This window comes from Peromyscus maniculatus, chromosome 3 (assembly GCF_049852395.1).
Source record: "Peromyscus maniculatus bairdii isolate BWxNUB_F1_BW_parent chromosome 3, HU_Pman_BW_mat_3.1, whole genome shotgun sequence".
In the NCBI taxonomy this organism is placed as follows: Eukaryota; Metazoa; Chordata; class Mammalia; order Rodentia; family Cricetidae; genus Peromyscus; species Peromyscus maniculatus.
The window spans coordinates 38,043,178-38,063,518 of record NC_134854.1 but is presented as its reverse complement, the minus strand read 5'-3'; the positions used below and the strand labels follow the sequence as shown (position 1 = coordinate 38,063,518).

The 20,341-nt window shown below is 43.1% G+C and overlaps 1 protein-coding gene and 1 long non-coding RNA gene across 3 annotated transcripts in view; one reads left to right on the top strand and one right to left on the bottom strand.

Annotated features, from left to right (window-relative positions):
- Positions 1-915: 915 nt before the first annotated feature.
- Positions 916-9,810, bottom strand: LOC143272290 (uncharacterized). 2 transcript variants are annotated; one of them, XR_013049726.1, is made up of 3 exons: positions 9,611-9,810; positions 5,942-6,034; positions 916-5,534 (listed from the first exon to the last, which is right to left on the bottom strand). It is a non-coding gene; the product is annotated as an uncharacterized LOC143272290 (long non-coding RNA). The 2 variants fall into 2 exon arrangements; XR_013049725.1 differs by having other exon boundaries at positions 917-6,034.
- The window catches only part of Rsbn1l (round spermatid basic protein 1 like), a 68,052-nt gene continuing 54,190 nt past the window's right edge, over positions 6,480-20,341 (top strand). Inside the window, exon 1 of the mRNA XM_076566336.1 lies at positions 6,480-10,480. Within this exon, the coding sequence (XP_076422451.1) occupies positions 9,907-10,480 (574 nt within the window). The 5' untranslated portion in view covers positions 6,480-9,906. The remainder of the gene's footprint in view (positions 10,481-20,341) is intronic.

Genomic DNA, 20,341 nt, shown 5'->3' with positions numbered 1-20,341 from the left:
AATAAATAACTTCTCATGCACCACAAGCTTTTCTCTTCCCAGTTCCTCTTCTAACTCACTGCTCATCTAATGGTACAGGGCCACCACAGAACCGGAGTTCAGAGATCATCAAGTAAGAAACTGTAACAGCTAAAAGGTATTTACACCCCCAGACCCAAAAGTGTCTGGGTTCTATCACCTGTGTCTCCTGGATGCTAAACTAGTAAGGAAAACAGGTGCCTTAAATAATCTGTCTCTGATAAAGTTTAAAAACATGTTCCAATCTCACTGTCTCTCTCATTAACACTAACCAATATAAGCAGAGTACTAAACACTACCATGGTCACTAATTTTCTTATGGCTGCTTCTTAACATGTTCAAAATTTCTTAAATTTCTCCCAAGCACCAGAAACCAGCTGAAATCCATCTGGACAGGTCGGATCTACTTCAGGCTTTTCCTGTCTCACCAGCATCCTGTCAGACACAAAAGCATCCTGAGTGCCAAGCCAAGAGGGATGGACGGCTCCAGGGCAGCAGGACAGCCTTGCCCACCATCCCAGGTCACCTGTCTACCTCGGAAGACTCCCTCCCCTATTCCCCTAAGAGCCAAGTGACACCCAAGTCAGCTGGAAGCAGTTTTTCCTGGAGAAACGATGCCTCTATTCCTGTTCACTTGCTTTTTTATAATAAGCAAAGAGTCTGGAATGTTAGGATCCTGCTCTCACTCCAGCTGCACTCTGGCACATGTGCAGCTCGGAGTCTGGTGTCTTATGTCATCAGGGGGCACGGGCAACTACGTACCCGCCACACCCGCCACGTGGTCACGCAATCCCCGCCTTAAAAAGCCAGACTCGGACCCCCACCTCTCTCTGTGCTCCCTTCCCTGCCAGGCCTGGCTGCTCCCTCCTATCCCCTCTTCTAATAAAGCTCTTTATAACTCTGGTAGTAGTGGCCATGGCCCGCAACTTTTCTGCTGGTAACCAGCGCCGTTTACCCATCAAGGGCCAACTCCATTTTTCTTTCTTTAAATACATTTTTAAATATATAATTTATTTTATTTTATGTTCATTGGTGTTTTGCCTGCATGAATGTCTGTGTGAGAGTATCAGAAGCCCTGGAACTGGAGCTGCAGACAGGTGTGAGCTGCCAAGTTGGTACTGGTAACTGAATCACGGTCCTTTGGAAGAGCATCAGAACTGTTGAGCTATCTCTCCAGCCCCTCTTTCTTTTTTGTATAGACAAGATCTCACTGTGTAGGCCTGGCTGACCTGGAACTCACTATGCAGACATGGCTGGCTTTAAACTCAAATATGTCTGCCTCTACCTTCTGAGTGCTAGGGTTAACCTACAGATAACGAGGGTTACCATCTAAACATGAATTTTGGGAGCATACAATTCAATCTACAACACACAATATATTTATGTACAAACCATTTTATTGAAATAATAATTGTGTAAATTATAATTCCTATACAAAGATAAAACCCACATCTCTTACACATCCAGCTTCCCACAAACAAAAACAAGTAACCCAACACAGTAGAGAGTAACATCAATTAGCACAGCCAAAACTGAAACATACCACTACAACTGTAATAGTCTGGGGGAGGGGGTTTCTCTCCAACCCCTCAGGTGTTCTTTGTAAACATCTGTAGTGTTTTTAGTGAGTAGTGACCTTCTGAAATATGCTACTATAGGTTGAAGTTTCAAGAACACCTGTTTTCACTATATGAAACTAAGGATGGTTTAAATGTAACTGAGGATGGTTTAAATATATCACACCTACCCCCCAGTGTAGTTAAGTATTTCTGTCATTTTAGGAGTTACTGCTTTTTTGATATCCAAAGTGTGAAATTAGACTTTAAGGCTGTACTTTAATTCTTGGTGTATTGCCTTAAAATATATTCTCATTAACATTTAATGGAAAATAAAGTTGTATGTTGATACTATTGTGCTGTGGAATAATCTGTTTGTATGTTGTGAAGATTTGTCACTTAGATTGGTTTAATAAAGAAGCTGACTGGCCAATAGCTGAACAGGAGAAGGCTAGGTAGGAGAGCCAAACTGAAAATGCTTCTTTCTGAAGGGTGGAGCTGGGGAGTCAAGAGCAGATGCAGGGAGCAGCAAGATGAGTATGCCCTACTGAGAAAAGGTACCGAGCCACGTGACAAAGCAAGGTAAGAAATATGGGCTAATTTAAATGTAAGAGTTAGCTAGTAACAAGCCTGAGCTACTGGCTGAGCATTTAAAATTAATATTAAGCCTTTGTGTGGTTGCTTGGGAGCAGCTTGTGGGACAGAAACTTCCACCAACACTACAGTTTGGCTGAAAACTCTTTTTAAAAGGTTATAGTAGGGGCTGGACAATGTCTCAGTGGTTAAGAGCACTGATTGCTCTTCCAGAGGACCCAGGTTTAATTCCTATCATTCACATGGCAGGTTACAACTGTCTGTAACTCCAGTTCTAGGGGACCTAAAACCCTCATACAGACATACATTCAGGCAAAACACCAAATGCACACAAAACATAAACAAAAGTTATAATTGAGGCCCTGTGCAATGCAAAGCCTGGTGAGAGCCACGTGGTAGAAGAAAACCTTCAAGTTGTCCTCTGCCTCCAAATAAGCACTGTGCCTCCAACCCCCCAACAGATCAAGAAATGAAAAACAAAACATTATACTGTGTAGCTGATTTGTCTTTCTCCTGAGTGAGTATGCCCCAGATTAGGAAGGGGGAGTAAGTTTTACAAGTTCATAGAAAATTAAAATTCATGAGTTTGTTCTGTAGTTATTTTGGGCTTGCTTTTTGTGGAGTTTGAATGAAAATGGCCCCCAAAGGTTCATAGGGAGTAACACTACTTAAAAGGATTAGGACATGTGGCCTTGTTGGAAGATTCTTTTATTATTTATTTAATTCAATTACTTAGTTTTTGGTGTGTATGTACACAGTGCACCCATATCCCACAGGCAGACATACAAATCACAGGACAACCTTGAGTGTTGGCCCTCACTTTCCACCTTGACATAGGGTCATTTGTTCACTGCTGTGAATCAGACTCTGCCTGGCCCAAATGAGCAAGGTATTTCCGTTTCTGCCTCTTGTCTTGATGCAGAAGTGCTGGGTTACAGATTCACTCTACTGCACCCAGGTTTACTTGGGTTCTGGGGATCCGATCTCATGTCCTCACTCTCCTATGACGAGCACTCTACTCACTGAGCTGTGCCCCCTGCACTGGTCTTACATTTTTTTCTTTTTGAGACAGGGTTTCTCTATGTAGTCCTGCCTGTCCTGTCCTGTAGATGAGGGTGGCCTTGAACTCACACAGATCCAGCTGACTCTTGAGTGCTGGTATTAAAGTTGAGCATCACATCACCATGCCCAGCTGGTCTTTTAAGCCCCCCTATACCATTTGTGTGTGAATGTGTGTTCACTTTCATGTGTGCTTATGGTGGCCAGAGTATGCTTGAAAAATGAGGACATGACTACTCCCAGGTATGGTTGAGAAGGGCTTTATTGTAGATGAGAGAGAGAAGAGCCAGAGGCATCTGGAAGGGTTCAGACCAAACTAGGCCATGGGAGGAGGGATGGGGAAGAGTGAGAGAGGGGACCAGGAGTCAAGACAGCCTGTTGGCTGACTTATATAGGAATCTGGGCTGGAGTGGTTTAGGGTAGGGGCGGGATGAGAAGTGCTGGGAGGAACCACAGGGACTGAGTGAGACTTGTCCTAAAGAAACCTTTGGGGCCTGACAGTTTTTTGCTGCAAGAAAGGATACATTGAAAGAAAACTGATTTATAGTCAGAACACAGACAGAATTTCAGTTGTTTTATATAGTCCTTTGAAAAGGCTGGGTGTGGTGGTATATACCTTTAAAGCCAGCACTGGAAGGCAGAGGCAGGAGGATCTCTGTGAATTTGAGGTTAACCTGGTCTACTAGTGAGATCCTATTTTTTTTTAAAGCCTTGGAAACCCTTTTCAAGCTCAGATGAGGCAGAACACCCACCTGCCATAGGCTGAGGTACCCAGTAGGCAGCTTACTAACACAGTGAGGTTCTGACAGTGTGGCTGGCACTACAGAGCTAATGATGGTTTTGGAGCCAGAATTTCCCTGCTCAGAAACAAAGTGAAGGCTATGTGGGATGCAAGTTCACAAACTGGGAACAGGGCTGGGTCTTAAGTCTAGATGTTTTCTTCACACTTTGCCACATGTAGTTTTGAGGTCACAATATATTGTGCTTTGCTCACCATATCTTGGCTAAACTAGATCCCTCTTCCCAGAGCACTGACTAGAAAAATACTAAGCTTTCTTTTCCTCATCCCCTTTCTAGAAATAGCCATCAAAACAATATGATGTCCCTTTATATAGAAACCCTGGGTGCAAAATTAATCCTCAAAGAGGCATCTAAGAATGGTTCCTACTTCCTCTGCTGGGCTCACCTGACCCCGCCCTGTACCTGCTTCCTGCTTTGTGGTTGCTACTGGCTCACCAGGGAAGCTCTATACAGTGGCCGCGCCTTCACCTACAGTTCTCACTTTTATTTTCCCCTTCCCAAGCTTAAGAACATACTAAAACTGGAAGAAAGATTGTGGTTAAGAAACTGGTTATGCAGGCTGAAGAGATGCCTCAGTAGTTAAGAGCACTGGCTGGGTTCAATTCCCAGCACCCACATGGCAGCTCACAACTGTCTGCAACTCCAGGATCCAACAACCTCACACATACAGGCAAAATATCAGTGTACATTAAAAACAAAACAACAAAAAACAAACAAAAACCCACAACTTGTTATGTTGGCCAGGTGGTGGAGGTAAATACCTTTAATCCCAGTACTCAGGCAGAGAGACAAGATGGGTTTGAGGCCAGCCTGGTATATAAAATGAGTTCCAGGACAGTCAGGGATACATAGAGAAACCTGTCTCAAAAATATAAAAACCAAAACCCAAAAAACTGGTTATGCTTGTATTTATTGTAAAATAATATTAGTGGTGAAAATGTGGCCTGCCCGGAGGTGGTGGCATACGCCATTAATCACAGCACTTGGGAGGCAGAGGCAGGTAGATTTCTGTAATTTCAAGGCCAACCTGGTCTACTAAGTGATTTCAGACAGCTAGGATTGTTTCACAGAGAAACCCTGTCTCGAAAAACCAAAAAAAGAAACAAAAGAGAAAGAAAAATATGGCCCATAAGTTTACAATCTTGACCGATTCTCTAAGTTTCAAGGAGTGAAAAGAACTCAAAGGTCGTCCCCTCACTCCCCAGAACTTTCCTGAAAGCCTCCTAGGAAGACTTCCCTGACAGTTCATCACCAGGTCCAGGAGAAAGGGAGGCACAAGCAACCTCGAAGAAATTCAGCAGTTAAAAAGAAGAGTGCAGGTCCCTGGCAGGAAGTCAGCACTCTATCTCTGAAGACACCGGGCAGCGGCTACACACTGGGGCACTCAGGGTTTGAGAGATGAACTGGGGAGCTGTTGCAGTTAGGTGATATTACGGGCATTTTCAGGATTGGCCGGGTAGACAATGAAGGCCTCTGTCCTTCACTGTTTGAGAAGTCTGTAAAATACTGTAAAAAGGGCTCCTTTTGAGATTCTAAAGTGACAAGCAACCTTCCAAAGCAGTAATTCTCCCCCAATGTCACTCACTCTTTATTTATTGAAAACATTACTTTGGATACTCTAAGTTGAAACAAAGGCTATGTGGCTCCTTTCTGCATCTGATGCTGATCTCTTAGTATTTATGTTTTAAAAATGGAGTCACCCAGGGTTGGGAAGATGGCTAAGTGGGCAAGAGCACTGCTGCTCTCGCCGAGGACCTGGGTTCAGATCCCAGCATCCACACTGGGTAGCTCACCACCGCATGTAAATCCAGATCCAGGGGAATCTGTTGCCCTTTTCTGGCCTCCATGGGAACCCACATGCACATACACAGAGAGAAACAAATAAAAATCTTTAAAATCAAAACAAAACTCACAGGCCTGGGGATGTGGTTCAGTGGGTAGCAGATGAGCCCATTGTTTGCTTTTTAAAAAAGCCTATTTGGTAAGTTCCAGGCCAGTGAGAGATCCTGTCAAAAAAGAGAAGATGGATGGCATCCAAGGACCAACACCTGAGGCTGTTCTCTGGCTTGCATATTATGCACATGTAGACACACACACACAAAATCACACCAAGAGGAGCTGATGACAGTGGTAGACATTCTTTCCCAGTTAAGCATTATTAGGTATGATGCAGTTGAAAGGAAATGGCTGATTATACAGAGGCCGTATTTTACTGCCTATTATCCTTGGACTTAGTTATAATAAGTATGTTTTATAGCACAGTACTGTCCTTAGGTTTCTGTCTACTCAGCTGCTTTCCTATTGCAAAGGGCAAGGAGACCATGAGGTCAAGAAACCTGGGAGCCTAATATCTTCCACATTGCCCAGATCCTGGGGCACACTGAGCTGTTGATTATGTCACTATTTTCGCTTAAACACATCATGTATATGCATGGATTTTTTTTTTGGGGGGGGTATAGTGGTTAGAGAGTCAGGTCAGGAGAATGGAATCAGTTGGGAACTTTGAAAATTCTAAATTTAAATTTGGTTTTCCAGAATACCGTAGAAGTCACTTTGTCCAAAGCAGCAGAACAGATTTGTTTTAGTTACTGTTCTATTGCTGTGAAGAGATATCAGGACTAGGCAATGTTTTAAAGGAAAGTATTTAATTGGGGGCTTGCTTACAGTTTCAGAGCATTATCAGGACAGGAAACAGACAGGCATGGTGCTGGAGCAGTAGTTGAGAGCTTTACATCCTGATCCAGAGGCAGCAGGCAGAGACACAGAGCCTGGCATGAGCTTTTGAAACCTCAAAGCCCACCCAATGATACACCTATTCTAGCAAGGCCACACCTCCTAATCCTTCCCAAACAATTTCACTAACTGGGACCAAGCACTCAAACAAGCCTGTGGGAGACATTCTTATTCAAACTACCACAATATTTTACTTGAATTTGTTATTTTGATTTATAAGGTGCAGGGCCTCCACAACCATATTCTTGCTCAGATTCATTAAGTTTAAAAGCAGGCCTGTTAGCAGTGTATGATGGGGCAAGAAATAATAACTTCACACACAATGCACTTTAATCTTAAGGTTAGATTTTTCTGAATTACAGTGTAGGAAATGAGTGGTACAAATTTCCTGGCATGACATCAACTGATAAAAAGGCACTCTTCTTTTTAGGTTAGTAGCTACAAAAGTTATTTTAGGGGTTAGAGAGATGGCCAATGGGTTAGGAGCACTTGTTGCTCTTGCAGAGGACATGGATTTGTTTCCAAGTAAGGCCGTTCACAACTGTCTATAACTCAAATTCTAGGGAATCCTTGGGGCTTGAGAGATGGCTCAGAGGTTAAGAGTACTGGCTCTTCCAGGGGTCCTGAGTTCAATTCTGAGAAACCACATGGTGGCTCATAGCCATCTATAATGAGATCTGATGTCCTCTGGCATGTAGGCAGAACACTGTATATATATATATTAAATAAATAAATCTTAAAAGAATTCCAGGAAATTCTATGCTCTTTTCTGGCTTCCATAGGCACCAGGCATACATGTGGTCACATATATACCTGCAGGCAAACACTGGAATACATACAATAAAAATTAAAAAAATATTTAAAAATTTATGTTACTTTAGACAGGTATTCATGTAGCCCAGGTTGGCTTTGAACTCACTATGTAGTTAGTTGAAGATGACCTTGAACTTCTGGTCCTCCTGCTTCTACTTCTCAAATGCTAGGATCACAGGACTGTATCACAATGTCTTAGAGAAATTACTTTAATTGTAATGGTTTCAGTGTGATTTTGCAAATCTTGAAAATGACAGATATGGGATATAGTAACCATGTAGTCAAATCCACTAATTTAATGAATAAGACAATAGCGATCTTACCAGGCAGAGTGGCCTGGCTGGTATCAGCAGGCTGGTGAGTAGGTGATGGCCAGTCCTATCTTCTCTCCTACTGTTAATGAAGACATATGCTGCCAGCACATTTCAGCACCTGCTCTCACTGCTAGAAACTACATATTTTGATACTTAATATTTGAGATGCATAAATATATAGTTGTATATTTAGTTAGTAGATCATTAAACAGTTATTTCCTTTCTGGACATTCACCCCCACTGCACAAGCAAATGTTTTCTAAAAGAGAGAAAATGGAAAAATGAATTTTAAAAAGATCTTTAGACCAGCTGATACTGTTCATAGAACTTAAGTTTGTTATGAATGCCTAAATCAGATAATCTACAGAAGTGAGCAGTCTTCATTTTATTTGGCATTCACAGTTTTATCATGGCATTTTCATACATGTAATATCCTTGTTTGCTCATATTCATAACACCATCCTCTCATCTCCTTTGTTGATGGTCCTCTCTCCTTTCTCCAAGTAGTCCTTCTCTGCTTTCATACCATATACATACATATTCATTCCCATGAGAGAACATGAGGTAACTTTCTTTCTTTCCCTCATTGCCTTTCCATCTCCTCTTCTCCTTTTATGTCAAATATATATATATGTGTGTGTGTATAAATGTATCTATCTATCTATAGATTCAAATCTAGATTTCACACATTAGGGAAAATATGCGAAATTTGTCTTTATGGGTCTAGTTTCAGGAAATACTCTTTATGTTAACAATCTTGTTCTAAAAACTAAAAAATGAGGCTGGTCATAGTGGTGGACACCTTTAATCCCAGCACTGGGGTATGAGGTGCAGGGAACGGATTGGGACAGCTGAGGCAGGCAGTTGTCTGTGAGTTTCAGGGTAGCTAGGACTACACAGAGAGACTATGACTCAAAAAAACCAAACCAGACACGCTAAACAATGTATTTATAAACAACATTAAAAACTCCTAAGTGGGGATGAGTGTAAAAGAAAGGTAACAAAATAACAAAGTATTCCAATTTCCTCCGGTCAGTAGACTATTTTTGAAAGGTAACTGTAAAAACTGTTTGCAGAAAGTAACAGCCACTGTTCTTAGGAACCATAAAATTTCCTTCCCCTGGTGGTCTAATTTGACTACTTGTTATCTTTACACCCAGCCTCTTGTGATTCTGATCTCAGTATCTAAGAGTTAAAGGCACGCTCTTAGATGGCTTCAACTGTGTTGTAACCCATACCCCCAAATTCCAAATCTTTTGAGATAAAAGTCAAAGCACAGGCTTGGCAAAAATCTCATAGTGATAACTCTGAAATAAAGATATCTAACTTGATTTTTCAAACATTTATAAACACCGCTAACGGAATTTTGTTGACAAGTTAAAGGTACAGTTAAAATTAAAACCTTTAGCACTCAAGTTCAATTTAGAGTCTCCAAACAGTGGGTGAATTTTATCTTCACGCTCCGAAGCAATGTAAGTTCCAGTTCTGCAGGAAACTCTCTTTTAAAGCACTAGCATTTACGACGTTAGTTAAAATAAGGCATCTGTGCCCTATTTTAGCCTTTTCCAGTCAATCGAATTCTCCACTAATTTCCTGCGAGATGAACAACGCCGGACGGAACCCGGTTTTCAGAACGTGCAAGAAGGGACCCAAGCCACCTCACGGTAGAAAGAGAAAGCGGTACAAGTAAGGCAAAGTCTTTGAGGCGAACACCAGCGCTACCTCGGTCGGCGCAGATTTCGGGGCTCTTCCCGCGGCACCCGAGTTCCCTCGAGTGGCCGGCGAGCACTCTCCTCTCTCAGGAACTCCGCCACCGGCCGCGCCGAGAGGACCTCTGACCTCCGAAGAAGGCCCCGCTCGGTGATCCCGCCCCGACGGCTCATGTCCGCGCTTCTGATTGGTGAGTTCAAGGATCCCTCAGTTTAGCGCGCCCAATGGAAGCTCGGCCGGGGCCTGGGGACCCCGCCCCGTGCCCCGCGCCGGGGAGCGGACGAGAGTAAATACAACAGGAGCGCAAAATGGCGGAACCGCCGAACCCAGCTTACGGCGCCGCCGCCGTCCTCTCCGAGAAGGAAGCGTTCGGCAAGCTGCAGCCCGCCGCGCGGGAGCCGCCGGGCTCTGGGTCCGCCAAGAAGGTTCGGACCGAGGAGAAGAAGGCGCCGCGGAGAGTGAACGGGGAAGGGGGCAGCGGCGGGAACGGCAGGCAGCTGCAGCCGCCCGCCGCCCCGCCGCCCCAGAGCTACGGCAGCCCGGCGGCGTGGAGCTTCGCGGCTCTGCCCGCCGCCGCCTCGCCGGCCTCGGCCCGCGGCTGCTTCTCCCTGTCCGCCAGCCCGAGCGCCTCCTCGGCCCCCGCTTCCTCGGCTCCGCCGGTGGCGCGCAGACTGCTGGTCGCCCCGTCGCTGCTGCACGCTCAGCCGCACCACGTCCTGCTCCCGCCCGCCGCCCCGCCGGCCGCCGCCAAGCCGCGCAGACCCAAGGAGAAGCGCGACAAGGAGAGGCGCAGGCACGGCCTCGGCGGCGCCGCCCGCGACGAGAACGGGGAGGCCGGGCCGCTGCCGCCGCCGCCGCCGCCGCCGCCGCCGCCGCCGCGAGGTGGGTGCCGCGGGGGAGGGGACGCCGAGGTCGGGGTTTCCGGCGCTGCGGGACGTGTCGGAGTGGGGCTGAGCACCGGGGCGGCACGGGTCTCTAGAGCTCGCCGAGGGGATCGGACGTGAGCGCGGCATTCACATCTGCGACGCAGCCTCCGACACCCGAACATCCTGCCCCTAAAAAGAGAAAAGAGCGGTGGTGGGTGCACTGGCACGCGGGAAGCTGGCGGCACCGGCACGCTTCGGCCCTATTAGGGAAACGAGGTAGTGTGCAGGGCTCCGAGTGTGCGCTCTCTAAGGCGCTCCCCGTCTTTCACCTTTCGAGCCGCTCCATAGTCTTAAAATGTTTTGAGGGGTCCTGTTTTAAACACTGCTCTTCAGAAGCATTCAGCCATATTCTTTTTCCCCCTGCAGCAGTGATAAAGTCAGATGCTTTGACTTTTTTTTTTTTTTTTTTTGGCCAAATCAAGTCTGTAAAGTGTTTCTTCATAAGAAATGGGAAATTTTCTTACATGCCCTTTTCCAGTATTATTTTGTAATACGAGCTAGCATAGTTTTCAGTATTTCTTTAAAATCAGGGGTCCTTAGTTAGCTGTGGTTATGTAGAGATCTGACTGTAATATAAAGTGGACGGGTTGGAAAGTAGATCTGTATGTGATCACGAGGTTATATAAATATACATTGTCATTGTCACACAGTGTTGTGAAGTGTTCTGTTTTGTTTTGGAATGCGAGTGAAATGCCAAGCAGTTTAGCCTTGTTGATCTAATGGTAGCTTTAGATCTTGAAAAATTGTCTGAATAGAAGTGTTCACTATTCACAATGTAAAGGAATGCTGCACACGACCATGTGAATTTCTGTATCTAAGCCAAGCTAGTGGACCTGGACTCTTGTTCCCGGTGCTACAGCGTAACGCTGCTCCAGGTTTTTAGAGTGCTGCCTCAGCAATGTTTTGAGGATGAAATTTACTTTCCTTCTGCTCAGGGGTTTTAGGTGGTTAGTATTTTAAATCTCTGTGTTGTAGTGGGTAAATCTAAAATTTAAGTTACAAAAGGCTTCAAAGTCTATCCATGTGCAGTTTGGAATCATTCTTACTTGTGTATGCTTCCCATTTGCTTTTCACGAATTCTCTGCTGATCTGAACTCCATTGTTGGAGTATTTGAATGGTGAAAAGAAATATTTTAAGAAACAATATTGGCTTAAAATGTGGCGTGTGTGTGTGTGTGTGTGTGTGTAGTATTAATATATGGCCATTATGGTGAAGTGGCTGTTAAAGGTAACGTCTAACATCCTTCATTGGGGGACTGTTGAGATGGTTCAGACACTTGCTGTGTAGCATGACCATCTGGGTTCAGTCCTCAGGACTCACAGGATGGAGAGAACCAGCTTCGCATAAGGTGTCCTCTGACCTCTGCCCTCTGTGACAAAAGTGCGCCTGCCCCTACAAAGAAATGTAGTAACCCCCAAACCTAAGCCCCTTCTTTCGTGAGGTACCTATTAAAGTATAAGCAGTGATAGTTTTTACATTAAGATGTGGGAAAGATATTTTCCCATGACCTATGTGGGATAATGACTAGATATTAACTGTTTTCTTTCTTTTTCTTCCTCTCTCTCTCTCTCTCTCTCTCTCTCTCTCTCTCTCTCTCTCTCTCTCTCTCTCTCTCTTTTTCTTTCTCCTGGGTTTTTGAGATAGGGTTTCTCTGTGTAGTCTTGGCTGTCATGGAACTCACTCTGTAGACCAGGCTAACCTTGAAATCACAGAGATCCACCTGCTGGGATTAAAGGTGTGCGCCATCACATGTAGCTAGATCTTAACTATTAACTTTAAATAATTAATTTTTTGGATAGAATTTTATTGAGAAAAATTAAAGCAAAAGATAGCTTTTCGGTGTTTTGGTGGACTGTAGAGTTTGAATTTAACTGAGTCTGGGTTCCGCTTTAACAAAAAAGTGGTAGCAAAGAAACACGATTTTAGATATATTTGTTTCATAGGTCCTGTTGCAAGTGTACAAGTACTTGTTTATAGTGCAGTGTTTATTTTTTTGTGCTCTTTATATAAATCTTAGTGAACGGATGACGAAGTGATTGTTGCTCGAAGTATATACTTTTTAAATGATTCTCTAAGTTGGCAGTACTAGTTCATTAACCCCTTGGTTATCCATAGCTCCTTGATTTAACAGAGTTAGTACCAGAAATTAGTTATAAAGACATTTAAGAAAAATAGATCTTGCTGGGCAGTGGTGATGCACACCTTTAATTCCAGCTCTCGGGAGGCAGAGGCAAGCGGATCTCTGAGATAGTGGCCAGGCTGGTCTACAGAGAGTTCTAGGACAGCCAAAGCTACACAGAGAAACCCTGTCTCAAAAGAAAAATAGATGCCAGTTCTGTATCTGTATTAAACACTGCTCCTGTATTTACATAGGGGTTTTAAAAATCCTTAGAATTGCTTTCTTGTTGTTTATCTGTTTTTGTTTGTTGTGTTTTGAGACAGTGTCCCTTTGTAGCTCTGGCTGGCCAACTACCATGTAGAACAAACAGGCTGGCCTCAGCCTCTTTACTCTGGGATTACAGGTGTGAGCCACTACGTCTAGTTAGAGCCTTTTACATTGTGTGTGGGCCATCTATCACACCTGGCTAGATGATTTACCTAACAGAAAACATGCAGATAAAATAGACATGTATTCAAAACAACCTGAGACAACATTTAGTCACTGCTGAGTCTGAAGCATGGCTATTATTTTTCTTAACCATACAACAAATTAAAGGTGGATTAGTCCTAACCCACCTTTAAAGCAGATTCGAATAAGTAGTTTCTAGTCTGAGCACCTTGAGTACAGAGCTCAAGTGGTGTGTGCCCGCCATCTCCAAGGCTGCTGGTGGGGGCTCTTATGCAGAACATTTTAGGATTGAAATGAAAGAGTGTAGTTCAGACTGATCTGGAACCAGCTGTGATCTTCCTCCTGAGAGTTTGTTTTTTTTGAGACAGTGTTTTTGGACCTCACTCTGTAGACCAGGCTGGCCTTGAACTCCCCAGAGATCTGCCTCCCTGGGGGATTAAAGGAGTGTGCCATTGTCTAGTGAGACTCTGTCTGTGAAAAAAAAGTGGAAAGTGAAAATGGTGTACTGAAGGTGTCATGTACTTTCACACATTCCAGGAGGGGAGTATTTCCTTCTGTGTATGCGTAGTTTGGTTATGTGTCGTGTGTGTTGTGTGTGGTGCATGCCCATGCTGGGGCCAGAGCGGAATCTGGGTGTTTTCTATTGCTCTCTGCCTTACTGCCTTGGATTAGGATCTCTCACTGCACTGGAACACTTGCCTGTGGCTAAGCTGACTGGCCAGAGTGCTCTAGAGATCTACCGGTCTCTGTCCCCCAGTGCTGGGGTGACAGTCACAGTCAGCCATGCCTGGCCTCTTACATAGGGGCTGGGTATTTGAACTCAAGTCCTCGTGGGTGAGCAGCAAGCTGTCTTACCCATTGAGCCATCCTTTTAGTCCCGTACTTAGAGTTGTCATTATGATCGGCCCTGCTGAGAGTATTTGTAATAGTTTACTAAGATGGTGTTTGGGGGTGACCTATTGTACCCACCCCCCTCGCACGCGCTTCTAGTCAAGTCTTTTTGTACCCCCCAGCAGCTCTCTAACATGCTTCTTAGTATAATTTTCCATGTGACTAAATCTGCCAGATAAATGATAATCCCTCTGTACCTTCTTCCTGATTTAGTCCTGCTTGCTTCCTCTTGAAGGCACCTGCATAAAGCTGTCCACCCTGGGACTTGAACTCGTGACTTCCTGCAGGTCCTTTCTTTGCTGCTGTGTTCCTTTTTTCTGGATCCCTGCCTTTTAGTTTATCCTCCTATTTTCATTTTTGTCTTCTGGCAGCACTGTAAGGAATATGTGAAACTGTACTTTTTGGGTTTATTTTTACCCCCACACTTGGCTGCTTATCTGTTGAGAGGTTTTTTTCTCAAGCCACTTGCCCTGGGAAGTTTGAAGATGGCATTCTGTTATTGTCTGCCTTCTGATGTTGGTGTTCAGAGAAACTGATCTCTAAAACGTTGTCTGTTCTATTTCGAGGTATGGCAGCCCTTTCGTTGATTTTGAAAATTTCAGCTTTAAAGAAAAGTGTAAGCCCTTGTTTTTGTTCCTATATTGCAATCTTTTCTTTTTTTTTAAATGGGCTCAGCATCTCGATTATTTTTTCAAGGATGCTAATTATAGTTTCTTTGAAATATTCTGTTTCCTGCCTTGCTTTTGGTTCTACTAATCTTTTTTTCCTGTTTGTTTTGGTCCCATTTATTTGGAGGCTGCCCTCAAATTTGTATTATTTTTAGCGGTTCTTTCATATTTAAGAGAGAGTTACCAAGATTCATCGAAAGCTCCTGAGCATGTAGGGACAGGGCTTACTGACTGAGCTTATGTTTTTAATATGTTTTTTTCCCCCCTGGGTTAATCACTCTCTGCTTCTTCAGACTAAACTTTATTTGACTCTTTTGGGCCAGATGCTGCACAGAATGGCTTCCTCATCTAGACAAGGTAGCCTAGTGTGCGGAAGATAATTTCTTCACAGTTGTGTAAGCTGGAAGCCCGAGATTAGTGTTCTGACACCTTCAGTTCTAGAAGGGCCACTTTCTTGTCTGCAAATGCCTGTCTTCTCAACTGTGTGTATTCACATGGTCTCTCCCAGGTGCTTGCTTTGTGTGGGGCAGGGAGGGAGAGACTGGTTTCTTTTCTTCCTAGAAGGCCACCAGTTTTACTTGGTTTCAAGTCTCCCATTTGTGACTTCTTATTCTTCCCTCTAGAAAACCAGTCTCTAGATTCAGTCACGTTGATGGTCATGCCTTACAGAGATACATTGTGGTGACAACTAAGTATGTTTTTAGAGGAGATACTGAATTTTAGCGTTATTTTGATTTGTTCCTTCTTGTACACCGTGGGTCAAGTATTTAATTCTTTTTGAGTCTTTATACATATATGTGTTTAAACAGTGTAAGTGTGCTGTGTGTTGAACAGACCACTCTTAGGCTTGCTCTCTCCTCCCTTCCCTTGAACCTCTCTCCCCCTTCCGTTAGTCCCTTTCCCTCAGACAGTTTTATCTCTACTCTCACGGCATCTCTGCATTCATAGTTTTATGTGTAAAACCAGGAGCCACACGTATGCGCTGTTTTATTTGTCTTCTTGCGACTGGCTTCATTCACTTACTGTCTCCAGTTTTCATTGTCTTACAAATGATGTAAGTCTGTATGGCTGAGAGGCCATTCATACTGTTAGGTGATGATGTTACCTTTCACAGAGTGGTTGCTGGAATGATGTGAGCCTGGCATTTTGTAGACATTGTTTATCAAAATCTAGGGGCTTAATGTACTCTTAAAATTTATTCTTTTGTTTATTTCATATTCATATTTATGCATGTATGTCTGTGTACCATGTGTGTGCCTGATACCCAAGGCCAGAAGAGGGTGTAGATCTCTGGAACTGGAGTTATAGACAGCCAGGAGCCGCCGTATGGAAACTGAATCTGAGTCCTCTGAAAAAGCAGCCAGTGCTCTTAACCGCCGAGCCATCTCCAGCGCCATTCTTCTCTGTGTGTTTGTTTTCATTGTAGATTGCTAAGGGATGGGAATTCCCAGCCTTCTTTTTCTAATACATTGAAGCCTTTTAGCGTCACTGAATGCATTGATAGCTGGAATCTGATGTGCATCTGACTTTCTGGTTTCTAGAAATACCATATGTATATTTATAGAAAATGTTGCTATGTTCTAGCTTTTGTTTAAAAAGTGAAACACTGTTTACTCATTTTGTGTATGTATGGAGATGTGTATGCATATGCCACACCGTGTGTAGAGGTCAGAGGACAGCTTTCAGGAAGGAGCCCATTATTCCCTCCGCCACGTAGGTCCCAGGATTGTTGCTGAGCTCAGTGGGAAGGCCTTTACCTAGTAGCCACCTTGACAACCCTATACTAGCTTTTTGAAAGAAATGGATCTTTCAGGGGCTTTAAGTTGATTATAATAAATCTCAACTTTCTGCCTTCTTTAGTGAATTAAACCTTTCAAATTATAGATGAACTGTTTAAAATAGGATGTGGAAAAATAAAAGTTCTTATTTCTTGGTAGAATAAAAGTAATAGTTATGAAATATCTTACAAAATCTTGTGTATAGTAGAGAAAACAAAAATATGTGTCTTATCCACGAAACTAATTTGTAACTTCAACCACTTTTATTTTTGAACATATCCTGATTCTTATGTTGTACATTTTATGTTCTTGAACTATAGACTGAAAAAAATATTTAACATTTTATAGTGAAAAATGTAATATAGGAGAAAATAAAACAATATAATAATTTTGGGTATAACCATTATATTGCTTCAATTTTACTTCTTTAATAGGTATTTAAATTAGAGCCACTTTAATTGGTTTGTTATGTGGAGCAATATTCTGGAAAGCAGTTGATCTACTATTGTTTTCTTGCTGAATTACTGGTCAATATTATATCTTAAAGGTAACAGATACAGGGCTGGAGAGGTGGCTCAGTGGTTAAGAGCACTGATTGCTCTTCCAGAGGTCTTGAGTTCAATTCTCAGCAACCACATGATGACTGAGAACCACCTATAATGGAATCTGATGTTCTCTTCTGTTGTACAGACCTACAGCACTCATATACATAAATAAGTAAAAAGTAAAACAAAAATAAATTAAAAAGATAGCAAATGTGGCCACGCTTCGTGGCATACGCCTTTCATCTCAGCACATGGGAGGCAGAGGTGGGCAGATCTCTGAGTTTAAGGCCAGCCTGGTCTACAGAGTGAGTTCCAGGACAGCCAGGGCTATACAGAGAAACCCTGTATAGAAAAAAAAAAGGTAGTAAATATTGACTCCTACTCAATTTTCCAGTTTGAAGATAATGGAAATATGAGAACTAGTAAGTTCTGTCAAACATTTTTATGATAGGCCACGAATTGATACAGTATTTTGTTAGGTACAACTTGAGCTAGATTATGAATTTGAGAACAGAATGACCGTCATCCAGTAACCAACAATTATAGAACTGTAGTCAGCATTTTACCTGTAATTTTATATCTTTTATAGATACTATGTAGAGGTCTGTAAAATGTAATATATAAAATGAATATACAAGTCTAGGTTTCAGACTTGCAGATATCCGGCTCAGAGTTCTAGCTCTAAACTACTAAGTAAATTGTATTAATTTTATTTTAGGTCTTTAACTGGACCCATAGATGGTGCTGTGAGATTATTTGCCAGTCAGAAAATTGGGCTTTGGAAGACCAGTTGGGTTTAGATAAATGGAGATGATGGAGAAAGGCATTTGGGGATGGGGAAATGGTAGAAAGGAGGGTGGGGAGACTGAGAGATGGCTCAGTGGTGAAGAGAATCCAAGTTCAGTTCCCAGCACTCACACTGTGTGGCTCACAACAGCCTGTAACTCCAGTTCCAGGAGATCCAATGCCTCTTTCTGGCACCCCTGTGGGCCCTCCCCCTGCTCACACACCCACACACGTGCACTCATGCAAAAATCACTTTTAAAAACAATTATAGGAAAATTAATGTGTATGGAATATTCATTGGTATGTAAGCAGAGCCATTTGTATAAGATTGATACTTTACAAGTTTTTATTCATTCATCTATTTTATTATTTATTATTTGTGCAAATTATTTATTTTATTGGAGACATGTGCCATGGTGTGCTTGTGGAGGTCAGCCAACAACTTTGTGTCGTCAGTTCTCTTGTGGGGACCTAAGGTTGTCAAGCTTGGATCAAGTGCCGTAATCCCTGTGTTACTTTTGACACTGTGATCTGAAACAGCTTCACAGAAGGAAGTTCATTTTCATATATGGTCCTAGAGGGTAAGGACCCATCGTGGCAGGGGCGCATGGTAGAAGCAGCAGGCCTGGCAGCCAAAGGAGGAAACTGAGAGATCACACCTCCAACCACAGGCACAGACCAGAGAGGGCGGCTGGAGGTGGAGCCAGGTGCCCAGTGACGCACTTCCTCCAGACGGTGCCATCCGCTGGGGGCCAGGGGGTCAGATGGGTCCAGCCGGGGCACGGGGCTGTTTCTCATTCAGACCACATGTATGGACCATCTCAGCAGCCCTGAGAGTTGAGGCTTTTGTGCGCAGTTTGAAGATAAGATGACATGATAGTTGAAAGTCTGACATTCCCTTATTTTGCCAGAATAAGAGTTTACACTTCATTTTGTGGGCATGAACAAGGCAGGTTTTTGTTGTTTGTTTTTTGTAGGGTGATAATATATTCAGATTGATAATATAGGAAAAATAGCTTGGTAGAATGTATGATGGAGTGGCTGAAAGTACAGGAGAGAGATATTGATAGTATTGAAGTATATTAGTAAAATGAAGTAATCTTTTTCTTGTAATTGATAAAATGGCCGGTACTCTGAACACAGAAAGTTAACTACTTTTAGAGGGAATATGTAGTAAGGTATATTGATTGTTGAATCTGTTGCAAGAAAATTGGATTTATTTGGGCTAGAGAAATGGCTTAGTTGTTAAGAGTGCTGGCTGCTCTTCTAACGTATCTAGGTTCAATTCCCAGCACCCACATGGTAGCTCACACCTGTTGGTAATTCCAGTTCTAGGGGATCTGACATCCTTACCCAAACATACATGTGGGCAAAACACCAGTGCACATAAATATAGATAAATCATTAAAAAAAGGAAATTGGATTTATTCATACGTAAATTTATGACTTGATGGAGAGGATAAGTATATGATTTAAAAATTGTGTGTAGGTCTGTAGAATTGAAGTTGAGCCATAGTCAAATACCTTACTGTCGAGTTCTGTTATTAGATATAACTCAAAATTAGTGCTGAGTTCATGTGTACTTTAAAATAACTGTTCTACATGGAGGGGAATTACATTCTGTTAGTGTATGTGCCTGTGTAAGCATGTGTGGAGAGGACCATCTTGAAAGTTCTTACAGCATCAGGAGACCAATGGCTACTATTCCTGTAAGGAGCAAGTCATTTCAGATTCTTTTTTCGTTTTTAGACAACCAGTTAGCCGTTAGCCAAGATTAAACATGATTTCTTAACCTTTAGTCTACAGTTTAATAATTTATCCTCCAGTCTTCCTCCCTTCATGGTATTTTCTTAGTTTTTCTGTTACTAACTTCATTGCCCTTTGGGTTTTTGGCACTTTGCACACTGGCTTTGCTAATTACCTTGTTTGTTCCCTAGTATCTATTTCTAGTCTAAAGTCTGTCTGAGTTTGGTCCAGTATTTTAGATCTGTATATTCAACTGTCTCCTCACATAATGTTGTGTGACAAAGTTTTTCCTAGGGAGGTACAGCACACAAGTCTACTCATTCTAGATAGGGAGCCCACACCAGACCAAAGAACGGATACCACCAAATTCCAGCTTGGTGAACCAGGGAGTTTTAGTGGGGTTCCTTAGAGAGCAGAATGACTCAAAGACGCTGTGTCGCCAAAGCTCAGGTTGGCACAGGTGACAGTTCACAAATACGGGAACCTGGAGCACCCTGCACAGCCTGCATACAGGCAGCTCAGCAGGCTGGAGAGTGTCCTTTCCAGGTGCCTCAGTTGCTCTGAACCTTTCTAGGCAGCTCGGCTGGTTTCGGCTTCTTCCTTGCAGCTGTGGTGGTCTGAGAGTAGTCTTTGTAGACAGTCTGTGCAGCTCTGCCTCTCTGAGTCCTGACCAGCTCAGCTTGACTTCCCCTGAGCTCTTATTGTTGATTTGCTCTGTCAGGGAGGGGCCTAGTGAATCTGGTCAGTTTCAGGGACTTTGAAGCTATTTTGAGCTCTTATGAAGAGACTTCCCCGAAGGATGGAATGTTTTAATCCCGGAGGAAACTGTTACA